The sequence below is a fragment of the Capra hircus genome, chromosome 27 (assembly GCF_001704415.2).
Source record: "Capra hircus breed San Clemente chromosome 27, ASM170441v1, whole genome shotgun sequence".
In the NCBI taxonomy this organism is placed as follows: Eukaryota; Metazoa; Chordata; class Mammalia; order Artiodactyla; family Bovidae; genus Capra; species Capra hircus.
In genome coordinates, this window is record NC_030834.1 from 17,021,846 (window position 1) to 17,048,389 (window position 26,544).

At 38.5% G+C, this 26,544-nt stretch overlaps 1 protein-coding gene across 8 annotated transcripts in view; it reads right to left on the bottom strand.

The window, feature by feature from the left end:
* The window catches only part of NRG1 (neuregulin 1), a 236,478-nt gene that overhangs the window by 35,400 nt on the left and 174,534 nt on the right, over window positions 1–26,544 (bottom strand). For all 8 annotated transcript variants that reach the window (XM_018042028.1, XM_018042030.1, XM_018042027.1 and 5 more), the window contains one exon: window positions 1,834–1,963. In XM_018042028.1, the coding sequence (XP_017897517.1) occupies window positions 1,834–1,963 (130 nt within the window). The remainder of the gene's footprint in view (window positions 1–1,833; window positions 1,964–26,544) is intronic.

A 26,544-nucleotide genomic window follows, 5' to 3' on the forward strand; every position in this document is an offset into this window, starting at 1 on the left:
AGACTACCAGGATGTACCCATATAGTAAATGTACTTTATTTTACAGATTATAATTCTTAGCTTCTGATATTTTCTATTTTGATCAGAGAAAATCTTATAGGAAATTACAGAATTTATTCATTTCCACTCACAATGAAAAATTCAGGGAGGTAGAAATGTTTGGGATATATTCACAGCAAACTGGCAGAATCAAATGCTAAAACTGACCCATTTTAATTCTCCGCTATAGGTGCATAGTGGAGAAGGTGATGGCACCCCACTCCAGCACTCTTGTCTGGAAAATCCCACGGATGGAGGAGCCTGGTGGGCTGCAGTCCATGGGGTCGCTAAGAGTCGGACACGACTGATCGACTTCACTTTGACTTTTCACTTTCATGCACTGGAGAAGGAAATGGCAACCCACTCCAGTGTCCTTGCCTGGAGAATCCCAGGGACAGAGGAGCCTGGTGGGCTGCCGTCTATGGGGTTGCACAGAGTCGGACACGACTAAAGCGACTTAGTAGCAGCAGCAGCAGCATAGGTACATAGATTTGATATGCTGGTGACCAAAAAAAGTGAATCTTTAATTTTCAAACAATAAACATGTTGGCATAGGAAACTGTTCGGTGTTATGCCGCAGCCTCGATGGGAGGGGAGTTTGGGGGAAAATGGATACATGTACCTGTATGACTGAGTTCTTTGGCTGCCTACCTGAAACTATCACAACATTGCTAACTGGCTAAGTCACAAGATAAAATAAAAAATTAAACATCTGACAGTCATAAAATCATTCACACCTGAAATAAATTATTTTTATATATATGCTTTCAGTTTTTATCTTGCTTCAAAGTTTTGAAAAGTCTCTTACCTATTAATTTTATCTTGGCTTATAATTATTCTCTATATTTATGAAAGATACAGCTTCTAGTTAACTACAAAATAAACATGTACTTTTAATCATTTCAATGAGACATTAAATATCTTTTAACGTGACAAATTATTTGAGTTCATGGACCACACAGACCTTATATATCAAGCATAAACTAAAAATGCATTGCACAATAAACGTGCTTTTAATAAGATCTACTAATTTTAACTGCAGGGTTTTAATATTTAATGTCCTGACAACGTCTTTGTTTAATTTTGTCTGTTGAGAGAATAACTGTGATACTTCACAACGGTTCATCAACTCCTTCAGGTTATTGGAGAGAGCACCATTTTAAATATATCTATAAATAACTACAGTGCATGAAAAAACACTCTGCCTTCTACACGCAATGATGCTACACACACTAAGTGCATTTCCAAACTAATAACACATTGCTGGTTTTTCATTAGTGAGATCAACTTAAACTCCATTTTTAAAAAGGAGCTATAAAGCTAATGCCAAGTTTAACAGATCAGTCAGCAAATAATTGCCTGCCTTTCTGCTTCTTTTAGTTGTCCTATTTGCTTCACAGGTGACACCAGAGTAAAAAGGAACATTATCTTACAGCTTCAATCATACATTGGATGGAGATGCAAGTATCCAAAGTTCTAGGCGTCTATGATATTTGCACATCTCTCTTAAGTAACAAGGAGGAAAACCACAAGGAAAGCAACTTTATAAATATGAAGGCAAACAAACAAACAAACAAACAACCAAACACCCACATGGAAAAAAGCAAAAAACCATTCTGGAAATAACAGAGTAGATAAATGGTGTGACCTTTTCACAACACTCTACAAATAAAACAGCATTACTCAAACAATGCAACAAAACTGGAAAAGGCAGCAGCAATACATCATGAGACACAGAATCGTCTGAAAGAAGCGGTCATGGACAGAAGTCACACAGAGGGTTTCTTTTCTTACTTGCACAAGTATCTTGAGGGATTTGAAAGGTCTTTCACCATGAAGCACTCGCCTCCATTCACACAGAAAGTTTTCTCCTTCTCTGCACACTTGACAAGATGGCTTGTCCCAGCTGTAGATGTAGATGTGGCTGGATAAAAGATAAACAAGGGAAAGTTTTACACCCATCTTTCCCTCTTCTGAGCAGCCTTTAAATGCTCTTAAAAGGAAGAGCTCATATAAGATAAGATGTACTCCACGAGACTTTCTGGCTTAATAAACAACAACATTAAGACTTAAAGACATTAAGTACTTTCTATGTGTAAATAAATAGAATAAAATTATAAAAGGGTAATTATAGTTAATTTAATTACAATTAAACAGGAAACAAACATTTCTTATAACCAACACTCTATCTTCTAAAGAAGTGGAAAACAGATCTACTAAGAAAAATACATTTTCCATGTATGGCTGAATCCCTCCACTGTTCACCTGAAACTATCACAACACTGTTAATTGGCCATACCTTAATACAAAATAAGACGTTAAAAAAAAAGAAAAATTTTCCAAGCAGGCTCAAAACTAATGATATAAATTCATATCAGCACAACTGAATTTAGGTATCAATTTTAAATGGCAACTAATTGATAACATTATTTCATTTCAAATGAAATATTATCTGACACAGTCTTAGTGATTTTTAACCCTTTGTCCTCCTTATTAATTTCTATTTTAGTATTTGCAACTGGAATTCAGATCCCTTGTTTACTTATATTTGACCTTTCATGTAGTTTTCCATTTTCTCCTGCCTTTCTTTTTCATTTGCTTCATCAGCGCACATTGTGCTTTGACATTTAACTTAATTGCTCCTCTAATTCTGCTTGATTGTTACTCTACCTGATCAAAATACTTAGCATCTGATTATTTACTTTCTGCATGATTCAATTCCTTTCTGGTCTCTTATTCTTCTGTCTAAGGCATGTTTGGGACCATTTCATGGTTCTCACCAATGGCTTTTAGGAGGAAGAGCAAAGGACAGTCAAAATGATTTGCACTTTGGAGACAGATCTGGTTCAAATACTATCTGGTTCAAATACTAGCTTTGTGTTCAAGAGTAAGTTACTGAACCACCCAGATGGTCATTTTTCCCATTTAGAAAACAGGGGACTCTTAGAAGATTTTTACAGAGATTATCAATAATCTAGGTAAAGGATCACCGATTCTTTGGACACAAGTTTGAGCGGGAGATAGACAAGGATAGGGAAGCCTGGCGTGCTGCAGTCCATGGGATCACAGAGAATCAGACATAACTCAGCGACTTAACAACAACAAGTTAAAGGAACTGGTGCTAAACTGGCATCTGATGAATAATAGCAGGTGGCAAAATGGAGCAGATAGGGAAGAATCTCAAGTTTGGTATCTATCAATCAGATGTAAAGCTTAATAGAAATCTGAAGATTTTCAAAGAGGCATGCTTTTCTTGAATAATTACTATGGTAATTAAAAATTGGGTTCATTTTTAAATTCTTCCAACAAGAAGTTCTTTTCAGAATGCTTTTCTAAATGTCCAGCTCAGGTCTATAAACGTAACCAAAGAATCACGGAGTGATTTCCTTACCCTCTCTTATCAGGTAACCTTTTACCATTTCTTTTTTTTCCAGGAAGAAGGGAACATAATTTGCATCATTTGGCCTATAAAATCATTGAGTAGGCAATTTTTATATACCACTTAGCATGAATTTTGACATATATCTTCATGTGAAAAACTATCTACTTAGGTGCTATGAATATTTTCATCCATGGCAACTGCCTTTAAAAACATTAGGTGGGTGTTGTCTTCAATGTTAAAGGTTTTGTGCTTAAGAACTTTCACTGCTGACAGGGGTCTATGGAATGACAAATTGGGCAGAGTATTTCTGCTGAAGGGACCGCCCACAGAGTTCTGTCACCCTATTCCTGCAAAGGAGCCCTTAGCCTCCAACAGACCCCAGCAGCAGTCCCTGAATCCCTCCTGCCAGTCTGCTATGAATTCCCCCTTATTCAAGCTGGGCGGCAAACCCTGCAGAAGGCTCTTCCAGAACAAATGCTGAGGCTTTCACTAAAAACATCAAAATCAACATTCCCTTCCCTGCCAAAGCAGATACTCTATATTCATTGCAAACTAACAAAGAAAATTAGCTGTGATAGATAGAAGAGACACATACATCATACCTATTCCTTGGACGTTCTGATCTTGCATTATCAACTAAGTAGCATTAAGAAACCTGGGGTTAAAACTTGAAATAATCCATTTCCCCTCCCCAATCCTTTAAAAGTATTCTCCCTGACATGCATTATCCTTTGCATGACACCCTCAGTTATGACACAATCATTTGAAAAGTCCTTAGATCATGAAATAGGATCACTAGGAATAGGAATAGTTGATAATAAAATAACTCTTGGAGAAAATGAAGTAGCAGCTCTCTTATGTGGTCAGGGACTATCCTACATAGTGCTTGCATCCTTTAGCAGCAGAAAGAATAAAAATGATCATGGAATTACAAAGCAGAAATTAACTCCCAGGAGAAGCAAAGTGTGGACTGACTTGGGTACAACTGTTCTGAACCAACAGCCAAACACAGGAATAAGTTATAATTGTCGGAAGAACCGGGGCTGGAAATGGTGATAAATGCACCTTTCAGATTTTTGCCAGGCTTCCTTATATTCTCCTTAGTTGAACGCTGTGCACAGTCAGCCCTAAGCAGATCTATAAATTCTGCAGCAATATCCTTTGTCTTTGGCCTATACATGCTATATTGCTCAGTCAGTTTCCGTTTGGTAATTCTGCCAGAAATTAATGAAACAGACAAAGCAGATTCTTCAGCCCAAACTGTAGAAACAGCATTCTTTTTAAGGCAGCTGGCAGGAATTTATAAGAGGTAAAGATTACAGTTCTGCCAAGAGAATATGCTTTTGATATCGAAAAGATGACCTTCATAGCTGCTTTTAAAAGTAGGCGACAGAGATCTCACTTACTCAGTCCTTAATAAACTCTGCCTCCTCCTGCTTTGTAACTAGTTTGTCAAAATCTGCGGGTAGAGTCAGAAACGACAGCGACTCAACAACAACAACGAAAGTAAGTGCTAACTGAACAGCAATTAGGAATATGTAACTATGACTTCATTACCTTTACGTCTGGCGTTTATATGGACATTTTATCCCAAACATACTTTCTCTGGGATGTTACCGATTTCAAAATTATAAGGACGAACGTGTAAGCACAGTAGTTGCTTTCAAGTGTCTGTCAGGATAGACAAGCGACTCTCAGGACTACTGACTAGTGACCATTTTGAGGAGGTCTGGACAGTTCTCCGACTTAACCAACGATGTGCAGACTAAAATTCCCATTTTAAAGACTCCCCAAATCCTGCACCATGCAATAGGATCCTTCCTTTCTAGCCTGGCTGCCTCCCTCTCTCCCTTTCTTCTTTCCATCTATCCACAATTCTTTAATGACCACCTAGACATAACAACAGCTAAAGTCACTGCAGTGGACATTTGTAAGGCTGTAAACAATTCTCCCTAAAAGGAGATCTTTATAGATAAAAGGTAGTGAAAGGACCCTGGAGTTAGCTGAGAAGAATCAGGTGCAAGGCACAATTTTGCCAAATACTATCTGCAGGACTCTGGTCCCAGCTACCTGTCTCAGAGTATTCAGCTACAAAAATGAGATATCATAGAATTGCTGCAAAGTTTGATAAAATGCTTTGCCAGCTGCAAAATTACACACAAAGAGATGACATGTTTCCATTACTAATGGCATAAATATGGAACAAAGAGAAGCAAAAACATTTCTGTCTGGACTCTGTAATTACATATAATCAGCCTCGAATGTTGTTTCTTGGTAAATTATTCTTTTACAAAATGTGAAGAGATGGTTTGATTTGGAGGGGTAACCATTGAGTGATTACAAAACATGAAGTAAATATTAATAAATTATTCTTTTTCAAAATCACTGTCAATAATTTATACCTATTCAATTTGCTTATAAAATAAAACTGAAGAACAATTGAGCTAGAAGAAAAAGAAACTATCTCAAATATGTAATTATTTTCAACTTTCCAGATCCACATAATTCTATAATAGTTCTTAAAAATTTTTTTATTGAAGAATATGATTTATAATATATTGTAAGTTTCAGGTGTAATTCTCTAACATTTCCGACTGAGCTTCCAAGTTACATAAATTCAATGTATTTATAATCTTACGTGTTATCTGAACAGTTTAAAACTCTAAAATAGTTAAAAATATTAATAGCAACATGTCCATAGAATATGGGCCATATTATCAGTAACTAAACATTTTGGAAATCACATACTATTGCATACTTTAGTAAACATGCAGAATAAAATTTTGAGGAGTAATTAAATGTTGGCTGCTCATTACTAAATATTTTCCCATAGAATCACACAGTGTATTTCCTGTAGAATACCAGGCCTTTTCTGCTCAAAGACAGCCTAAAAAGAAAATACTGCTGGAAAGGATGGTTTCCTTTCTTGCTTGTTTTAAGTGGTGTTTTCCTTATCAGTGAAGTAGATAGTTCCAACAAACCATAGCTATTACACAAAAGCAAACTGCTGATAAGAAACCAGCCTATTCTTCTTTGACAATTAGCAGGAATTAGTATGAGCGTATAGTGTTTACCCCAAGGAAGGATCATTAGATCCTGTCTTCCCTGAGGGAATGAGCCCTGACTAGGAGTTTTAAGGACAATTCTTAACAATTTACTTGCAGAAGATGAAATTAAATCACTCCATGCAGTTTCCTCAATAACATACACAAATACTAACAAGTTTTATATTCTGACATGAACATGCCAATCACTGCAAAGTTGCAGAGTTTTTTTTTTTTTTTTCAATCCTTACCTGTAATATTCTCCGTGGCTATGTATTTAGAAATCTGCATGCTTCCTTGTTCTTCGATCTCCCAGTTTTTTAAAATAAATCTGAAATTACTATTTTTGCTTAGAATATAGCACCTCAGCAATTATGTACCAGAGCACTTTGAACTTCTACTAGGAAAAAGTGCTTATGTTGTTCCTGAAAATGATGCTCTGGCTCAGAAGATGAGCAGGAAAAGCCACGCCACCTAATGCAGTTCCTATAGATGCCAATGATGGGTGCGGAAGCCACTTGTTCTCCAAACGAAGATCCAGAGCCAGACAGAACCACGGAAGCATCATAGCTCTGGGTTGGCTTTTTTTTTTTTTTTTTCAAGTAGTAATTCAATCCTTTGCTGAATAGCAAATAGATACTTGGGGGAAAAAAAGTGATAAGAGAAGATCAAAGAAACCCATCCTGACCTGGGTATTCCCAGAGCCGATCTCCTTGGCCTCAACTCTGCTATAGAGACACTTCCCTCGTCCTAAGGGAAGAACCATCATGAGACCATAAGTGGAACCAGAAGTTTCTAAAGTAGAATTAGAGCATCTCACTTCATGGACCTCAGCACTCACTAACAAACTGGAAGTAATGTTTTTTAAGATTCTTTTTTTTTTTTATGGAGGCCATTGTTTAAAGTCTTTATTGAATTTGTTACAATATCGCTTCTGTTTTATGTTTTGGTTTTTTGGCCTTGAGGCTGGGATCGAACCCACACCCCCTGCATTGGAAGGTGAAGTTGTAACCCCTGGACTGCCAGGGAAGTCCCAAGCTGGAAATACTTAGAAGCTGGTAGATTACCCAGAAGGTAAGCATCTGTCCAAAGAATAAGCTGACAAGGGCTGATAGAGGTTAATTGGTTAAGTGATGGACTTGAGCTTTAGTATCTAATGTCTTATATTGAAAAAGTGGATACAAATCATCTCAAAAGAATAGTTTTGCAGCCTTTCATAAAATTGTTCAAGCAATTCACAAAAGTGTACAGGATGCCCAAGGTCACAGAAGTGAATCGGGACACACTTATTTTCTATTTTCTTATATGTATTTTGGGGCTGAAGTTGGTTCATAGGGTTGCCTTTAGATTCTTCCCTCCCTTACAAGCTCTCTGGGAAGACTCTAGTATTATTTCTTCCTTCTTCAGCAGAATGAAAAGTGACCCATGGGGGTTTCTGCTGGTAAAACAAAATTCTAACTTTTGTTGTAACCCTGAGCTCATTTGTAGCTAAACAGAAAACAGATTCTAAGTTGCCAGCAGTTGCTGAGCAAATGCTTGGGTGTCATTAGATAGCATTATCCTTAGAAAAATAAAACTTGTGAAGAAAGGTTATTTTTCAAACAATAGATGTTGCTTTTTTTTTTTTTTTTTCTTTCTTACAGCACATTTCACTCACAATGATCACAGGGTGATCATTCTAGTCAACTGCTTCTTAGAGCAACAAGTTAATGGCATAAACACCTTTTGGGATGTCTTCATTTTGCTAAAGGAGTCTCCTACAGTGGATTGCTGGCTGGGTGGAGTCACACAAAAGCTACCTTTTCTTCCTTAAGCCAATAATCTTTTCATAGCGAAGAAGCCACTCCAGACATACAGGTCTGCTGTATATTTTCTATTAATTGCTGACAGTTTTATCTGAGTATACAATTTCCATAGCCAGAAGCCAACAAACTTTTAAGCTGTTCGTTGACTCTTTTCCTATTCGTTGACTCTTTTCCTATCAATAATTTTCCTAAAGGAGTAAAATCCATATAGCCTACAAAGCAAATACTAGTAATACACTTGACTGGCTTAATTTGATGTATTTATAGATCTCACCAATCTGCATGCAGGTCAGGAAGCAATAGTTAGAACTGGACATGGAACAACAGACTGGTTCCAAATAGGAAAAGGAGTACATCAAGGCTGTATATTGTCACCCTGCTTATTTAACTTCTATGCAGAGTACATCATGAGAAACGCTGGACTGGAAGAAACACAAGCTGGAATCAAGATTGCCGGGAGAAATATCAATAACCTCAGATATGCAGATGACACCACCCTTATGGCAGAAAGTGAAAAAGAACTAAAGAGCCTATTGATGAAAGTAAGAAGAGAGTGAAAAAGTTGGCTTAAAACTCAACATTCAGAAAACGAAGATCATGGCATCTGGTCCCATCACTTCATGGGAAATAGATGGGGAAACAATGAAAACAGTGTCAGACTTTATTTTGGGGGGCTCCCAAATCACTGCAGATGGTGATTCCAGCCATGAAATTAAAAGACGCGTACTCCTTTGAAGGAAAGTGATGACCAACCTAGATAGCATATTCAAAAGCAGAGACATTACTTTGTCAACAAAGGCCCATATAGTCAAGGCTATGGTTTTTCCTGTGGTCATGTATGGATGTGAGAGTTGGACTGTGAAGAAAGCTGAGCACTGAAGAATTGATGCTTTTGAACTGTGATGTTGGAGAAGACTCTTGAGAGCCCCTTGGACTGCAAGGAGATCCAACCAGTCCATTCTGAAGGAGATCAGCTCTAGGTGTTCTTTGGAAGGAATGATGCTAAAGCTGAAACTCCAATACTTTGGCCACCTGATGTGAAGAGCTGACTCATTGGAAAAGACTCTGATGCTGGCAGGGATTGGAGGCAGGAGGAAAAGAGGATGACAGAGGATGAGATGGCTGGATGGCATCACCGACTTGATGGACGTGAGTTTGAGTGAACTCCGGGAGTTAGTGATGGACAGGGAGGCCTGGCGTGCTGCGATTCATGGGGTCGCAGAGAGTTGGACACGACTGAGCAATTGAACGGAACTGAACTGATAGATCTCACCAGGCTAAATGCAGAAGGGGCACATTCTTTACTGTATTCTGCATTTCCCACCAGTATCAGTTTGGCTGGAAGAAGGTCATGCCATTGCAGAAAATGCTAAACTGTCATTTTCCAGATTGGCCAAAAGTTTGGAGCACCAAACAAATCACATCAAAACAAAGGGAAGTGATCAAGGATTCAGTTATTCAGGGAGCTGCTGAAATTACCATATGACATTTAATGACATAGGTTATTTTATTCACCAAGTAAATGAAAGTAGATGAAAGGTTAAAAGACAGAAACTATGAGGCAAATTCATTATCTTATTCATCAAATAAAAAAAATCATGGCATATCAAAAATAAAAGTCATATGGTCATTTCAAGAGATAATCAACACTGATGAGACTGAAAATCAATTTCTATAAAAGTACCTATAAAGTATTTTTATCCCCCAAATCAAACCTAATCAAGCATCCAGATACAGCTACTAATTTACAGGAAGAACATAGGTCAGGGGGAACATATAAAATAAAGTCACAGGATGGAATTGGAAAAACCCAAACTATGGAGGCTCTACAGGGCAAATAACTAGATTTCTTTAAAAAAAACCTTTAAAGAAGATAAAAAGACAAAGACAACTAGAACTTGATACAGATCCAAGGGTGAGAGAAAAGAAAAACCTAAAATATAGACATTAAAAAGAGATATATAAACCAATCACAATGAGTAAAACTTATTTAGATCCTGATAAAAGAGGCACTCTGATCATTGATTAGATAATACATATTACTAAAGGGTTATCCTTAATTGGTATATGTATAAAATACATTATGGTTATATTTAAAAATAGTCCTTATCTTTCAGAGATACATGCTATAATATCTCTACACTGAATAATAAGATGCCTGTGATTTACTTCAAAACAGTAAGAGGAAAGGAAAGTGAGTGAAATCAGGACAAAAAAAACCTGATCACTGCTGAAGCAGATGATGGCTGCATGGCAATTTGTTGCATTATTCTCTGCACTTTCATATGTTCAATAGGCAAGTTTATCTATAGGTACATGTTTAAATGTATGCTTGCTGCTGCTGCTACTGCTAAGTTGCTTCAGTCGTGTCCGACTCTGTGCGACCCCATAGACAGCAGCCTACTAGGCTCCTCTGTCTCTGGGATTCTCCAGGCAAGAATACTGGAGTGGGTTGCCATTTCCTTCTCCAATGCATGAAAGTGAAAAGTGAAAGTGAAGTCGCTCAGTCGTGCCCGACTCTTAGCGACCCCATGGACTGCAGCCTACCCGGCTCCTCTGTTCATGGGATTTTCCAGGCAAGAGCGCTGGAGTGGGGTGCCTCTGCCTTTTCCGAAATGTATGCTTACCAATGTTTAAAACTTAAAAATGCAAAATATAAATTTCAGGCTTTAAAAAAAGATGTCTTTATAAACTGGAATTAGAGTGATACTCTATGCTACCTAAAAGTATTGACTTCTGGCCACCAACCTAAGCCATACTTGACTGTGAAACCCTTGGAAAGGTGGTTTCCTTAATATCAAGACTAAGCAAGAATGCTGACTTCTGCTTTGAAAGTTGTAGCCAATGCAACAAGGCAGAAATAACAAATTGTGGTATAACTGTAGGAAAGATGAAATAATCATTATTGGAAAAAGATACAATTGGATACTATCCATGGAGTTGGTTGCCACTTCCTTCTCTGCAGAAGACTCTTGAGAGTCTCTTGTACAGTCAGTCCTAAAGGAAATCAACCCTGAATAGTCATTTAAAGGATTGCTGCTGAAACTGAAGCCCTGATACTTTGGCCACCTGATGTGAAGAGCTGACTCACTGGAAATGATGCTGATTCTGGGAAAGATTGAGGGCCAAGTGGAGAAGTGGGTGGCAGAAGATATGATGGTTGGATGGCATCACCAACTCAATGGATATGTGGAAGTCACTCAGTTGTGTCCAAGTCTGCGACCCCATGGACTATACAGTCCATGGAATTCTCCAGGCCAGAATACTGGAGTGGGTAGCCTTTCCCTGCTCCAGGGGATCTTCCCAACCCAGGGATTAAACCCAGGTTTTCTGCACTGCAGGTGAATTCTTTACCAGCCAAACCACTAGGGAAGCCCAAGAATACTGGAATGGGTAGCCTATCCTTTCTCTAGCAGATCTTCCTGACCCAGGAATTGAACTGGGGTCTCCTGCATTGCAGGTGGATACTTTATCAAATTTGAACAAACTCTCAGAGATAGCGGAGGAGAGAGGAGACTGGAGTGCCACAGTCCAAGGGGTTAAAAAGAGTGGGAACATGACTTGGCAACTGATGAAGAAATGGTTGGATACCTATATTAACTAGCAAGAAAATCTAATAAAATAAAAGAATTATATTCACAACAGCAAGAGTAAATATCAATCAATTAGGTCAGGTAGGTGTGATCCTAACAATAAATATGCAGAATGGGAGATACTTTGAAAGGGTGATATAGAAGGGGAATTGCATCTGTACTTTGGGTAGAAGAAGGCATTCTATTAAAGGGAAAAGCAAATGAATTTCTGGATGTAGAAAACTAAATCTCACATTCAATGAAAAGTAGTAGTTCAGTTTGGGAGATGGATTGTAAATAGGGAGGTGAAGTTAATGAGGCCATAAAATAATAATACATCCATATTAAAGAAGCCCTGGATGGAATTAATGTTTAATCTGTAGGTCATGGAGGGAGCTGGGCTTTTGCTTAGGGCCATAATTAATAAAATTAATGGTCTATTCTACAGTGTTTGGAAGGGGAGAAAAATGGAGACCAGGAGATCAGTGAAGAAGCTGATATGAAGGCCTAAAGAGAGAGGAAGACTGCTCAAAATGGCACAGAAACGATGGGAGAGGAGCCGGCGCCATATTGGAAAGTTACAGTACTTTGCATGCTGCTGCTGCTGCTGCTGCTAAGTCGCTTCAGTCGCGTCCGACTCTGTGCGACCCCATAGACGGCAGCCCACCAGGCTCCCCCGTCCCTGGGATTCTCCAGGCAAGAACACTGGAGTGGGTTATAGCAAAGACATTAAAATTAAGCAAGAACTAAATGATGACATTTGTATGTCACACCTTCTATTGCACCTCTTTCTAAAGCATTCAAACAGCCTAAACACACATTTTCTCATTACTCTTCACACAATCTAGGAACTACCTGTGATATTGTTAGACAGAGGGACTGAAGCCCATTCTGAATACTCAACACTCATTGGTAAAATCAAAATGTCAAGTCTTGCAGCCAAAACTACATGACTGATGCTTTCCTAATGTAACTACCACATATCTGTTGATATCAAGGAACCTGTTACAAGCAGACAATATTCTGGTTCGCCCAAAATTCTAAGCATACAGATCTGTAGGTAGTGATAGTCTTAGGATTTATGAAAGCATGTCCTTGACAGAAAATGATTCCCGACAAATCATTTTAAGTAATTATGTTCAGTATTTTGCATAAAAGAGTCTCTATAAAAGTATAGGGAAAAAACAATGTTCAGACAACACAGACATCATCTTCCAAGGGTTTCAGCTTGGAGTCAGACCTCTTTGATCAGTGGCTCTCTAACACAACAGACCTGAAGACTATCTCTTCAAACAGCACCTTGGCAGCTCTAAACCCCTAGACTGTCCATCACTACACGCCATTTAGCCAAATTACAGCAATTCTGTGTTTCTGTGATGACTGTAGACATAAAGAGCCAGACTCCAGTTCCACAAGCTCAGTATTTTCCACACCGAGGCCAAAGGTTGTTGTGTATAAAGTAATGAAGCAGTAAAAGCATGTTTGACGATAGGAATCTTGCTGTCTTGCACTTGGTTAATTTCAACCCACAGATTTTCCCAGAACTCCCAGGAGTTCCCTCTTCCCAGGTTCGTGACCAGAATAGCAAAACATCCCTTTCTGTAGGATGATGTGTCCATGAAATGTGTTTCTGTGGTTTTTAGGGTCCTAGCACAAATTCTAGGTCACCAAATAACACACAGAAATCTTTTTTCAATATCGCTATGGCCATTTATATATGGCCAGAAAACAAAGTTTCAAACACACAACTTTATTTTTTCTTCAATTTTTTTTTTTTATGGAAGTATAGTTGACTAGAAAAGGAAATGGCAACCCACTCCAGTATTCTTGCCTGGGAAATCCCATGGACACAGGAGCCTGGCAGGCTACAGTCCACGGGGTTGCAAAAGAGTCAGACGTGACTTAGCAACAAGACATCATCATCAACAACAACAACAAACAGTTGATTTGCAATGTTGTGTTAATTTCTGCTGTGCAGCAAAGGGATTCAGTTATACGTATGTACACTCTTTTTAAATATCCTTTTCCATTATGGATTATCATGGAATACTGGATACAGTTCTCTGTGCTGTACAGAAGGACCCTGGTGTTTATCGGTTCTATAAATGAAGCTTACATCTGCTAACCCCAACCTCCCCCTCCATCCCTTCCTAAGCCTGTCCCCCTTGGCAATCACCACTCTGTTCTCTATATCCGTCCTTTTGTTTCTGTTTCATAAAACAGGGTCATCTGAGAAACACACATAACTTCAAATGCTTCACCTCCAGAGAACACTTTGCCCTGCTGCCCAGAGGACTAGCTGGTCTCGTAATATTTAGTTCACCCCAGGTCTTATTTTTCTAAAGAACATATTCTTTTAAGGTTAGAGGTGGGGATGGGAAATACGACAGGCAAACCCCCGCCTTTGCAGGAACTGGGCCGAAACTATAAATTAACCTGCATTACATTATGCCTAAAGAAGCTTTCCTTCAGGACTTGGGATTTTTGTCCTATTTTGTTTTTCAATTTCTAGGCCTTCACACTCAGGCTGAACAGACACCTGTTTTCCTACTGTTGCCATTAAACCTTGTTGTTCAATAAAAAGGAAACAGACAGGTGCATGCTTTGAACATTTTTTTCCAAAGTACACAATATATTAAAAACAAAACAAAACCAAACCTGGAGCCATGTGTTCAATGTCCTACTCTCATCATCTGGTCAAACTGTTTTATATACTGACATCATTTGCTTGTTGGAAAACCTCAATGGAAATCATCATTCCGCTTACAGCTAAACCAAACAAGGGCACCTTGAAACACGTTGTAAAAGAAAGTAGAGGAGAGAGGCCAGGATCTTATCAAAGCTGCCTGGCTGTTTCCCTGCTCTGGAAGAAACAGGGGATATTAAGAAGGTTCACATGTAGGGTCTTAGTTATAATTTATTGTTTTTTTCACATTTTTAAAATTAATCTTTAAATTGAAGGATAAGTGCTTTACAGAATTTTGTTGTTTTCTGTCAAACCTCAACATGAATCAGCCATAGGGATACATGTATCCCTTCCCTTTTGAACCTCCCTCCCATTTCCCTCCCCACGTTTTCTTTTACCTGGAGGTGATATATCTAGCTGGGCAATAAAACACTTCTATCTCCTGATGCTGTACTAATTCAGAATGGCTATGGTCTTCCTGCCTTTCAAATATAAACCACAGACACTGCAAGTCTGTATCTAACACAGATCTTTGCTCTTTCCATTCCTCACTGAGGGCTCCATACCTAAACGCTGATGAAGGAAAGAGCATACAGCAGGAAATCAGGGCTGAGTAGCCCCTTAGCTGTGAGGGAACCATGGCTCTGCAAAGCCACCCCAAAACATCCAAGCAGGCAGAACTCAACCCAACCTTAGCCCACATCCACTTTGCCAGTTTAATTCCTCCTGTCCCTATGCAGTTTCTGGAGAGGTATCAAACGTCTTCAGCTGAAATTTGTCACTTATGCAAAAAGTTTTTTTTTTTTTAAATATCCTATGATGCTAGGCTATTTATTTATTTAGCACTTGCTATGCAGCGTGTGGGATCTTAAGTTGCCTGACCAGGAATTGAACCTGTACGCCTTGCACTGGAGGCACAGAATCTTAACCACTGGACTGTCAGGGAAATCTAGGAAAAGCTTTAAAGAAGTCAAACACTTTGCAGAACCAAACAGTAAGTCTCAGTAGCAATCTGCGCTCAGACAAGCAATTCTAAATACCTAGTGAGAACTCGCCAGTTCAGTCATGACTGAATCCAGTGACTACCGTAAGGGGGAAATCCAGCCAGTGTTAGTCATGATTCTGAGCTCTGCTAAGGAAAAGTTCACAGACCACAGGCAAGTTCTGGTTATATTTCTTAGTGGAAACAAGACATCCGAGACAAAGGCGATCTTGTTAAGAAGAAACCAGAGCTTGAACCCTATTCTTTCAAAAGACCTGTCTGATTCATGGCTTGTCCCTTAAGGATGCCTTACTTCCTAATAATACTGAAATATAGAGCTCTTTTGTTAAAAGAAAGTTTTTTGTGTGTGTGTGATTACACACCTTGCTAGTGTGTTCGATACTTAATCCCAGGGATGTAAATATCTTCATAGACATCAGTCCCAGGTGGGTGATCTTTTCTGTTGAGGAACTTGCTTCTCCCTGTATCTTAATGCCTCATGTTCTATGCCCCAAATTTGAGTGCTTGCATTTTTCTCAGAGTCTAAAGAACTCACAGAAGTGAGTCATTATTCTACAGATGCCACACAAGTTCCTGGAATTACATGGTGATAATGAGAAAAGGATCTTAATTACCAGACAGATGTTGTTAGAACTCAGTAATCCTTCACATTGCTTTCCATTAAAAGGTTATCACAACCTGTCAAATGGCTGCATGGATCTATCACAGCCACCAGACTAGGCCTGAGGTCCATGCTTGGGAAGTTAATTCCCCACTTGGCAGAGCACTGTTTGTGTTTGTGTGTGTGTGTGTGTGTGTGTGTGTGTGTGTGTGTGTGTGTGTGTTTGCTTGTGACTATCACCTTCCTTCCTTAGAAAATCAAACTGCACTCTGTTACCCATTGACTTAAAGCTGCTTTCTACCTTAAGATTTTTTGGGGGGCGGGGGGTAGAGAAAAGTGACAGGACCTGAAGAATTCAATAAGGACGGTGGCTATTTTGTCCTTAACACAATCTCATCAATCCTGGAATCAAAGCTCTTTTCCTAGAGCTTATAAAGTACCCAAGATATCCCATGATTTCCCCCTATTTTTGTTTTCTAGACTTCTTGTTTTGTTTTTAGTCTAATTAGTTGACATTTTTTCATCATAAAGTCAAATAAAATTTTCAGCAGACTGAATAAAAACGAGTTCATTATTTACCAATATGGGTAAAATATCTGATTATTCTTTAAAGTATTTCAAAGTCAATGTTAATCCTTTGCCCGATGCAATCCTTCAAAGAGCCACCTAGTGATTCTGTTTTCATTTTTTGTCTGTTTGTTTGTTTTCAGGATTTGAAGGCCATTTCATCTGTGAATTATTTCAGTTGTAAATAACAAATTTTAGTCGCTCAAAGGTGAACAAGCAGGACACATGGAGGAACAGATGGAAATTGTAAGCGAATGCATAGTGTCAAAATATTTCTTCTAAAGTCAGAGCTAGACATTGGCACATCCACAGTAATTTCCACCGAAAATGCTGGCCACACATATTTTTAAAATTAGAAAAAAAATCTTACCCGTGAACGTTAGAGAGAAAGTACACAAAAAAGTAATCTGATGGCGGAGGGAAGAGAAAGAGAAAACAAGAAGGATGTTGTTGGTTCTGGGAAAGCTTAGCCCTTCTTGGGCCCTAAAAGTGAATCTGAAGGTCAATTCAATCAGGAAGGTCTGGGATGCCAGTTCTGTGATATAAAGAAGGATGAAGCATCCTTCAGGGAATAAACTTAGTCACAGGAGGATTTATTCCAACTGGAGGGATTTTTGATGCTGAAGTGAAGTGTGGTTAGTTTCCTTGGTTTCTTTTTCCCTGTTGAATGCACCATATTCCTTAGGCCGAGAGCCTGGAAAATTGCAATTTATGGTAAAGTCTAGCTTCAAATCCTGACATGAAGTTGGAGTTTCCTACACAGAACCAAAATAATAGCAACATGGCCATAAGAAAACTTACAGAAATGGAAGAAGTGATGAAATGGAGTCTGTTAAACAGGCAATGTGACCTATGCTGCTGGAATCACATTCTAGAGAAAGGTACCCCAGGACATACGCATAGGTCAAAGAGAGAAGGGGACTGAGCAAGGAATTGTTCTTCATTGTTCAGTCGCTAAGTTGTGTCCAACTTTGCAAGCCCATGGACGGCAGCACGCCAGGCTTCTCTGTCCTTTACTATCTCCTAGAGCTTGCTCAAACTCATGTCCACTGAGTCACGTCCATCTCATCCTCTGTTGCCCCCTTCTCCTCCTGCCCTCAATCTTTCCCAGCATCACGTGAGTCTTCTTACTTGAGGGACCAGTGCTTCAGGCTCTAAAATGACACTCCTGACCATTTGAGAAACTCTGTGAAAGAAGTCATGAATGACCCAACTCTAGAGATATGAAACACATCTGATTTATTGAAATGTCTCCTCTATTTTATAAGGAATTCTGTGACTTGGCATAAAATGAGGTCAGAGCAGAGTTCCGACTGTTCTTAGATCAGACGACCAGGGAGCAGAGGTCTAGACAGATAGGATCCCTCACTCTCATAACTGATGACAAGAAACACCAGGGCTGGCACTGAAGTCTTAGTCACAAGTACCCTGAAAAATCATCAGGAGCATTTTATAATCCCAATCACAAAGGGATCACACTCTCATTGCTCAGCTAAACCTGATGACTTAATAAGGTAAAAATGATACACTTGAAGTTGGAGGAGAGAAGTTATCATTTCAGCAAGATTGACAGGCATCTGTATCAAATCCAAATATAGAACTTGCAACTGTTAGCATTTCCAGTTCCTCAGGCATAAATTAAAATAAGAGACAAGTACCTTAAAATTATTCAAAAGTTGAAGAATGGGCATGCTTTGTGGCTAACTGGGAAGCAAATGCTAAATTCTCCATCAGGTTTCTTTCATTCTCTACTTCTACATTTTCTACTAAAATTCATTCTATTTAATCTTCATTCTCTACTTCCAACTCTTTTTTGGTAAAATATATATATATATGTATATATTTAAATATATATATATATAATGATAATAACAAATATGCTTGGTTACCTTTCTGAATAAGGCTCCCAGACACTTTAAAGGCAATTCCCACTATATATATCATCTAAAAGGGAAATAAAAAAATGAAAAAAAAAACAGGTGGTAAAGGATTAAATTGAATTGTCATCATTACCTGTGATAGGAACTGCCCTTCTCTGTCCCAGAAGCATCAATGTCAGAAAGACTGTCCTGATTCTTTAATCTTTGGTAGATTTGAGGAATACAAAGTACTTTTAGGAAACAGTTTCTATACAATGTCAGGAAAAAAAACCCCATCAGATTAATTAGGGGCTCAAAGAGAAAAGTACAAAGAAAAGGGTCATGTCAGACTTACTAGTTACTCAAGCGAATTCTCCTGCCCAGTATCCAAGTATGAGATCTTAAAAAGCAGTGCTTTTCTGGGAATACAACCCTTCTGCTGCCTTTCTCATTAACAGAAGAAACAAATCTATCCATGATTAACAGTCATACTTCTAGAATATGACCCAGAATAAATTATACCACAGTGAAGCTAAGACTTAAACAGCAGAGATCACATCAAATATGTTCACAACTACCATTTCTATTGGGCAAGCTATTGACCATGTTCTGGCTTTAAGGTAATCTTCAAGGTAGGTAAGGGAAAAGCACAAAAGAAATGAGAAGCAGAGAGAGAAGACATTTTATGATTCCAAAGATGGGAGAATTCTCTAGATATTATATTTTTATTCTAAGCATCTTCCTCTTGATATCATAAAACTTCATCCTTTTCTTTAGTTATCTTGTCTTCTGCAGTAGAAATCATATCTGCCTAACCTAATAGGTATCTAGCATTGATACCATTGGCTGTAAATTGGTAGGGAGTGTCTTTTGGTTTTATTCTCTCTGTTCCATTTTTTTTCCAGGAAGGATAAATAAATGCTAAAGAATCTCAAAAATTATCTGTAAGGTAAAGGCAATACAATCCTTAGCAAAGAACAAGATGCATATTCATTAAATGTCTACAGTGTCAAATAGTCTAGCCCCATGGTCATCAAAATTAGCCCCAAGAAATAGGTATGGGCTTCCCTGGTGCTTCAGTTGGTAAAGAATCTGCTTTCAATGCAGGAGACCCAGGATCGATCCTTGGAGAAGGAAATGGCAACCCACTCCAGTATTCTTGCCTGGAAAAGCCCATGGACAGAGGAGCCTGACAGGGTGCAGTTCACCAGGTCACAAAGAGTCAAACACGACTTAGCAACTAAACCGGCGCTACCCTTTTTACAGATGAAGAAACTTAGGTTGAAAGAAAATGAACTGCAGGCCTGTGTTCTCAGAGTAATAAACAAAGTGGAGAGAAATTCTAAGGCAGGTTGACTGCAAGCCCATAATATATCCACGAAAGCTTTCTGTCTCACGATTCTTTCAGTCCAAAACTACCTGTGACTGTGTAGAAAAAAATAAACAAACAAACATACAAAAAACTAACATCCTTTCCACAGAATGAGAAGTAATATTCTTCTACCTTCCATAAAAATCACTTTCTGAGTATGTCTGTATGTCGGAAATGAGACTCAAAACATTACTTTTACATCATGCGTTCTTAGCAGAAGACAGGACAACGTTAGTCACATGAGTGCTATTCTAATCTTAATTCAGGTAAAATGTTCAGTCCATGTTATCTAATATTATATTGTGTATTTCATAATATGCAGATAAAGTGGTTGTCTTTTCAGTTAAAGTTTTTTAAGAACCAGAAGACTAAATCAATACTGAATAGTTTAGGCTGAATTGGGAAAGTGATCAAATAATTTGGCAATATGACCATCTGATGTGGCAGTGTTATAATGGGTCTTATCTAACCTCCATTCAAATTATCCTTATTTTTCTTTCTAAAGTTCTTTTTTTTGAAAATAATTTAACTTTCATTTATTAATAACCTCCAAGTTAGAAAAACCCACCTCATTTATTTCTTTCTGAAGCCAAAGTAAGATAAAATTAAGGAGGTACATATTACAAATGCATGTACAAACATAAATACACAGATTTATAGACATCATTGGAGAATTATGGCAGCAGGAACTATTCCAACTGAAATATCAAATTAGTTATGATGCTTGACCAATATCTAATATTTGCATATGATATCTGATTGACCTCAGTGCAATTTAATACCACTAGATTCTTTAAAAGTTGATTGAATTCAGCAAAGAGATATGGAGAAAAGAAAAAAAAAGTGTATCTATAAGAGATGCACATAAATTACATAAAATGAAAATTATCTCTAGTGACATTTGAAATTAGGCTCATTTTGTTGACCTGTAATTTTTCTCTAACTTCATTTTCATATAATATCTAAATCACCCACAAGAAGGTTTTAAAAATGGGTCCTATGGTAGCACTCTTAATTGAAAATCAAATGCTGGGACTTTCCTGGTGGTCCAGTGGTTAAGACTTTGCCTTCCAATGCAGAGGGTATGGATTTGATCTCTGGTCAGGGAGTTAAGATCCCAAATGCCTCAAGACCAAAAAAAAAAAAAAAACCCCAAAATATAAAACAGAAGAAATATTGTAATAAGTTCAGTAAAGATTTGTAAAATGGTCCATATCAAAACAATATTAAAAAAAAAGGCAAATCCTGACTACCAGCTAGTTTAAATGAATAACTATTTTGAAAAAAAGGACTTTCTAAATAGTCTCTAAATGAGACCACCTTCTTTTGGTAAGATTTCACGTAAGGATCATCTAATCAAAACTGCTTTACATATTCATCCCTAACAAAATGAATGCTATATATCAGAGAGTGATGGACATAATTAAAGTGTTCACTAATGACAAAGGACTGCAAAATTGAAGAAGAATGCAGTTGCTTAATTTTTGTCAACTTATTCTCCATTAGTAATAAGGCAGCTCTTTTATTAATTTTTTATTCACTGTCAAGTCTTATCTTTACTTATTAAAAACTTGAAATATTGCAAATCATAGATTTGCTCAAAGTCAGTTAAAGATTGTATATTTATTTCTGCAGTAAGATAAGACAGTTTTTCAAGCTATAAGTGTGCATAAGAGACGTGACTAAAATATTGAATTTTGTACTTCCAAATGCACCATTAACATTTTTAGGTTAGCATCCTTTGTTTCCTAAAAATAAGCAGTCAATGTTAAGCAGAAATGTCAAGAAATCAATAAAAAGTAATTAGGAAAAGTGTTTAATGTCCTTGAGAAAAGCTTTGAAGGCTGAAAGGGGAGCTTTGATGGAATGAACAGTCAAAATTCTTATGTCCTCCCCCCACCCCCAATAAAAAGAAAAGGCAATCATGCAAATTACTTTATTTAAAAAATAACCATATAAGTGCCAAATGTCACCTTGGGCCATACTGCAGTTAATGAGGTTTCATTATAAAAATTCATAGTTGAAAACTGTCTTGCAGAACTGATTCCTCTACAAAGTAACTGGATATACCCATGCACATTCACAGACAACAAAGAAAATGTCATTTTAACACACAGATGCTTGGGTAACTATTTCTATCACCTCTGAGCAAAGACATTGAAGGAAAGGAAATAATTATCGAGTGACTTCAAGAGGCCAGTGGAAAATGACCTTACAGGGTTCTCCCAGTAGCCTGTGCGTTCTGTATTATTTCTCCTACTTATTGGAAAGCAAAATGATGTCTCAGAGAGATTAAAGAGTATGCCAGCATCCTATATATCCTTATTTTTAAGTTGGGACTAGCATCACTTAGTGGAGAAGGAAATGGCAACCCACTCCCGTATTCTTGCCTGGAGAATCCCAGGGACGGGGGAGCCTGGTGGGCTGCCCTCAATGGGGTCGCACAGAGTGAAGTGACTTAGCAGCAGCATGCACATTTTAGGGCTTCCCTAGTGGCTCAGCGGTTAAGAATCTACCTCCAATGCAGGAGATACAGTTTTGATCCCTGGGTTGGGAAGATCCCTTGGAGACAGAAATGGCAACCCACTCCAGTGTTCTTGCTTGGAAAATCCCTTGGACAGAGGAGTCCGGTGGGCTACAATCCATGGGGTCACAAAAGAGTTGGACATGTCTTAGGGGCTAACCAACCAACCAAGCCTTATTTAATATAGAAACCCAATTTTCTAAAAGGCAGCTGCAGCGATAACTTTAACAAAAATCACATTCCTTCAAAAGGAACAAAACACGAAGGACACAAACTTCTTAAACATATTTTCACTTATGTGATTGTTTTGAAGCACACAGCTTCAAAAAACAAAGGGCTGTACCTAAAACTTCTTTTTCAATATATCTTTAATAGAAACATTGAAGTTGAATTATCTTAACATACAGTACAGAAAATCCACTCATGTAATTTCAAATATTGTTGGCCATGAAAGAGAAACATTATCGCTGACAAAAGGTAATACTTTATTTCACATCCAGTTTGGAACAGTCCCTAATTTTTTCTTTCTCTTCTGAATCTCTCTGAAAACAATTCTGAGGAAGCATTTTGCCTTACTGACTTCTTTGCCTACTGTCCTTCTCTCAAGAGTATGAGAAGATTGGAAAGAGAACCCAGCTCTTGAGTTTGTACAACTTTCTTACCTTAGGACACTATTACAACTAATTTTAGGTAATATTTTGTTATTACTGCTAATCAAAATAAATATAACACTGCATGTTTATTTTATAGAAATAGATGGCAAGTCTGCTGTATCTAATACTTGGCTATCAGTTCAGCTCAGTCGCTCAGTCATGTCTAACTCTTTGCGATCCCATGAATCACAGCACGCCAGGCCTCCCTATCCATCACCAACTCCTGGAGTCCACCCAAACTCATGTCCGTTGTGTTGGTGATGCCATCCACCCATCCCATCCTCTGTCGTCCCCTTCTCCTACTGCCCTCAATCTTTCCCAGCATCAGAGTCAGCTCTTTGCATCAGGTGGCCAAAGCATTGGAGTTTCAGCTTCAACATCAGTCCTTCCAATGAACACCCAGGACTGATCTCCTTTAGGATGGACTGGTTGGATCTCCTTGCAGTCCAAGGGACTCTCAAGAGTCTTCTCCAATACCATGGTTCAAAAGCATCAATTCTTCAGCACTCAGCTTTCTTATACTTGGCTATAAATTACTTAAATTAAGTGAATTAAAAGTATCATTTATCAAGTGATAAATAAGCATTGCATCCAAGCACAAAATTCACTTTTTTTGAAATGTATTGTTTTCTCTTTATATGGATTGCTTTTAATTTTTCCAGAATATTCAGATAACATTGGAGGAAAAGAAACAAAAAACTTCCTTCACAATAGGACTTTGTAAACTTAGTGAATAATTTAAACTATATTTACTTTGATAATAAGTACCACTTATCTATAAAAAAGATTCATTTCTAAAGCCTTCTTTCTTTTTGAAATCCTAGTCCACAGGATTAATTCTGACTATTGGTTTTAATGATCCACTGAAACAAGTTATACAAGTGAGACTAATATTTGGTGAAACATGATTTGAAAAAATTTAAAATTCTAAAAGAAAATCGCCAAGCCTTCCTTAGGTCTTCAGTTCAGCACTACTACAGAGGAACTTAAAAAACCTTTTTGAGGATCACACATTGTCATAATTAAAGGCTAAAATTCCTAACAGAAAATGCTGGTTATCTTTTCCTTAAATTACTATTATTTTATAATTCTATAATCTTGGGAAATCACACACACACTTATGCACACTTACAATGCCTCTTTTAAAGGTTTAATTTTCAAGTTTAACTTTAAAAAAAGCATACTGGCCGTCCAATGCATCGAAGTCTTTTCTCAGGCATGAGGTCAAAATGATTCCATTTGACTTGCTCTGTAGGATATGACACGATGCTTCAGATCAAATGAGAAAACTATACATACATTTTTTTTTTCTTGTTGGCCTACTCAGGATTCTTACAAGTCCCAGGAGAAGAAAGATCAATGAGTGAAGATATAAAATCATTCATATACATCTATGCCAACATAAGATCAACTTATAAACAGACTTAACATTTGAAAATCTTCAGTGCAATTTTCATCCAAGATGGATTTCTCCCTCATCCATCACAAACTTTTCATCTCATGACCCTGCTATGAGCTCAGTTAGTCCTCAGAGACAGATTTAGTCTCTGTGAATCCAGTCTAGGTGTCTAAACTTTGGTTTGAATAATTTTTTAAAAATGTGCTATATTTCTTTTGGTAGTGCATGGGTTTAATTGTGCTGAGGCACGTGGGATCTTAGTTTCCCTGACCAAGGATCAAACTCACGTCCCCTGTGTTGGAAGGCAGATTCTTAAACCACTGGGTCACCAGAGAAGTCCCTGGATCATTTTTATGAGTCCTGTTTATCTCATTCTGCTGGAGCATCTCTCTGTAAGCCAATTCCTCTGACCCAACTTATATCCTTTACATCCCTGGGTCTCTCCTCCAGTCCCGCGGTCTGCATTCAGGCAATCTTCCCCCGTGCTGTTCACGGCTGCTGCTGCTGCTGCTAAATCGCTTCAGTTGTGTCCGACTCTGTGCAACCCTAGAGACGGCAGCCCACCAGGCTCCCCCGTCCCTGGGATTCTCCAGGCAAGAACACTGGAGGGGTTGCCATTTCCTTCTCCAATGCATGAAAGTGAAAAGTGAAAGTGAAGTCACTCAGTCGTGTCCGACTCTTCACAACCCCATGGACTGCAGCCCACCAGGCTCTTCCGTCCATGGGAGTTTCCAGGCGAGAGTACTGGAGTGGGGTGCCACTGCCTTCCCCGGTGCTGTTCACTACCCATTCCTATGTGTTTGCGTTCCTGAAGGAATCTCATTCTTTCTTTTCTTTTCTCTAATTTACAGCCTAGGACTAAACCTTTTGTCTTTAATGATAAACTTGGTATTCCTGGCTCGGATCAGACTCTCCTCTCACTCTTCCTGGTCTTCTGGCTCCTTCCACTCCCAACGGCTTTGTAAAACCATCTGTCCGATTTAGCCACAGCCCTCAGGAAAGGAAAAAATGCTGGCTCCTCTGTTTGGCCCCAGCCTCCCAGCAGTGTGGGTTACACAAGAAGGCATGAGGCTTCTTCCGCCATTTAACAGTCAATAGTCCTTGTTTCTTAAAGGATAATCTCTCAAAGGCGGGGCTCAGTTTCCATCTCTAGGTCTAGAAGCACAGGCCCCTTCTTGGATCAAGTTGACAAAATCTACCCCTCCCACAACCTCCACCCACCCTGGATTGCCCCTTTCTTTGTGTTTTCATGGTCTCAGATTCAAGTCCCAAGGCAGTAATAACTTCAGGGTTCATCATACTGTCAATGGAAAGGCTTGCTTGTTGGGCTCTGAGCAGTCCAAGGACGGGTCATGCACAAATTCTTAGCATCAACAATATTTATTCCATGTTTACAGGGCTCACTATGAGGACACAAAAGCCCATCTGGAGCTCACAAATTAGGCTGAGTTTGCAACAGAACTGTTATGCCCGCAGCACAGGCACCACGGAATAGAGAATAACCCGGTGCTGTGAGTCAGAGGGAAGATGAAGACAGGCTGAGACACCTGTTCAAACTGTATGCGACGAACATAGCTACCAAAGTTCCCTGGAATGGAAGTCCAGAAGAGAGGGTGAAATGCCTCACTCATCACATCTTCATTTCACTTAGTCACTATGCATGTCATGGATACAGTCATAACCGGGAACAGTTTTCAGACAGAAAAGAGTAGAAAGAACACTGGATAAATGGAACCAGTTCACAGGACAGAGATTTGTTTGGTTAAGGGGCTCAAATTTTGCCATATGCAGAAGGTAGATGAAATTATCTTCAGGTAGATGTTTATTGCTGCTGGTGGTGGTGGTTTAGTAGCTAAGTCGTATCCGACTCCTGCGACCCCATGGAGTGTAGCCCACCAGGCTCCTCTGTCCGTGGGATTCTCCAGGCAAGAATACTGGAATGGGTTGCCATTTCCTTCTCCATGTTTATTGCTAGTGGTAATCGAAGTTGAACATTTGAAACGATTACATATTTAAGTGGTAGAGACTGGGTTCAATT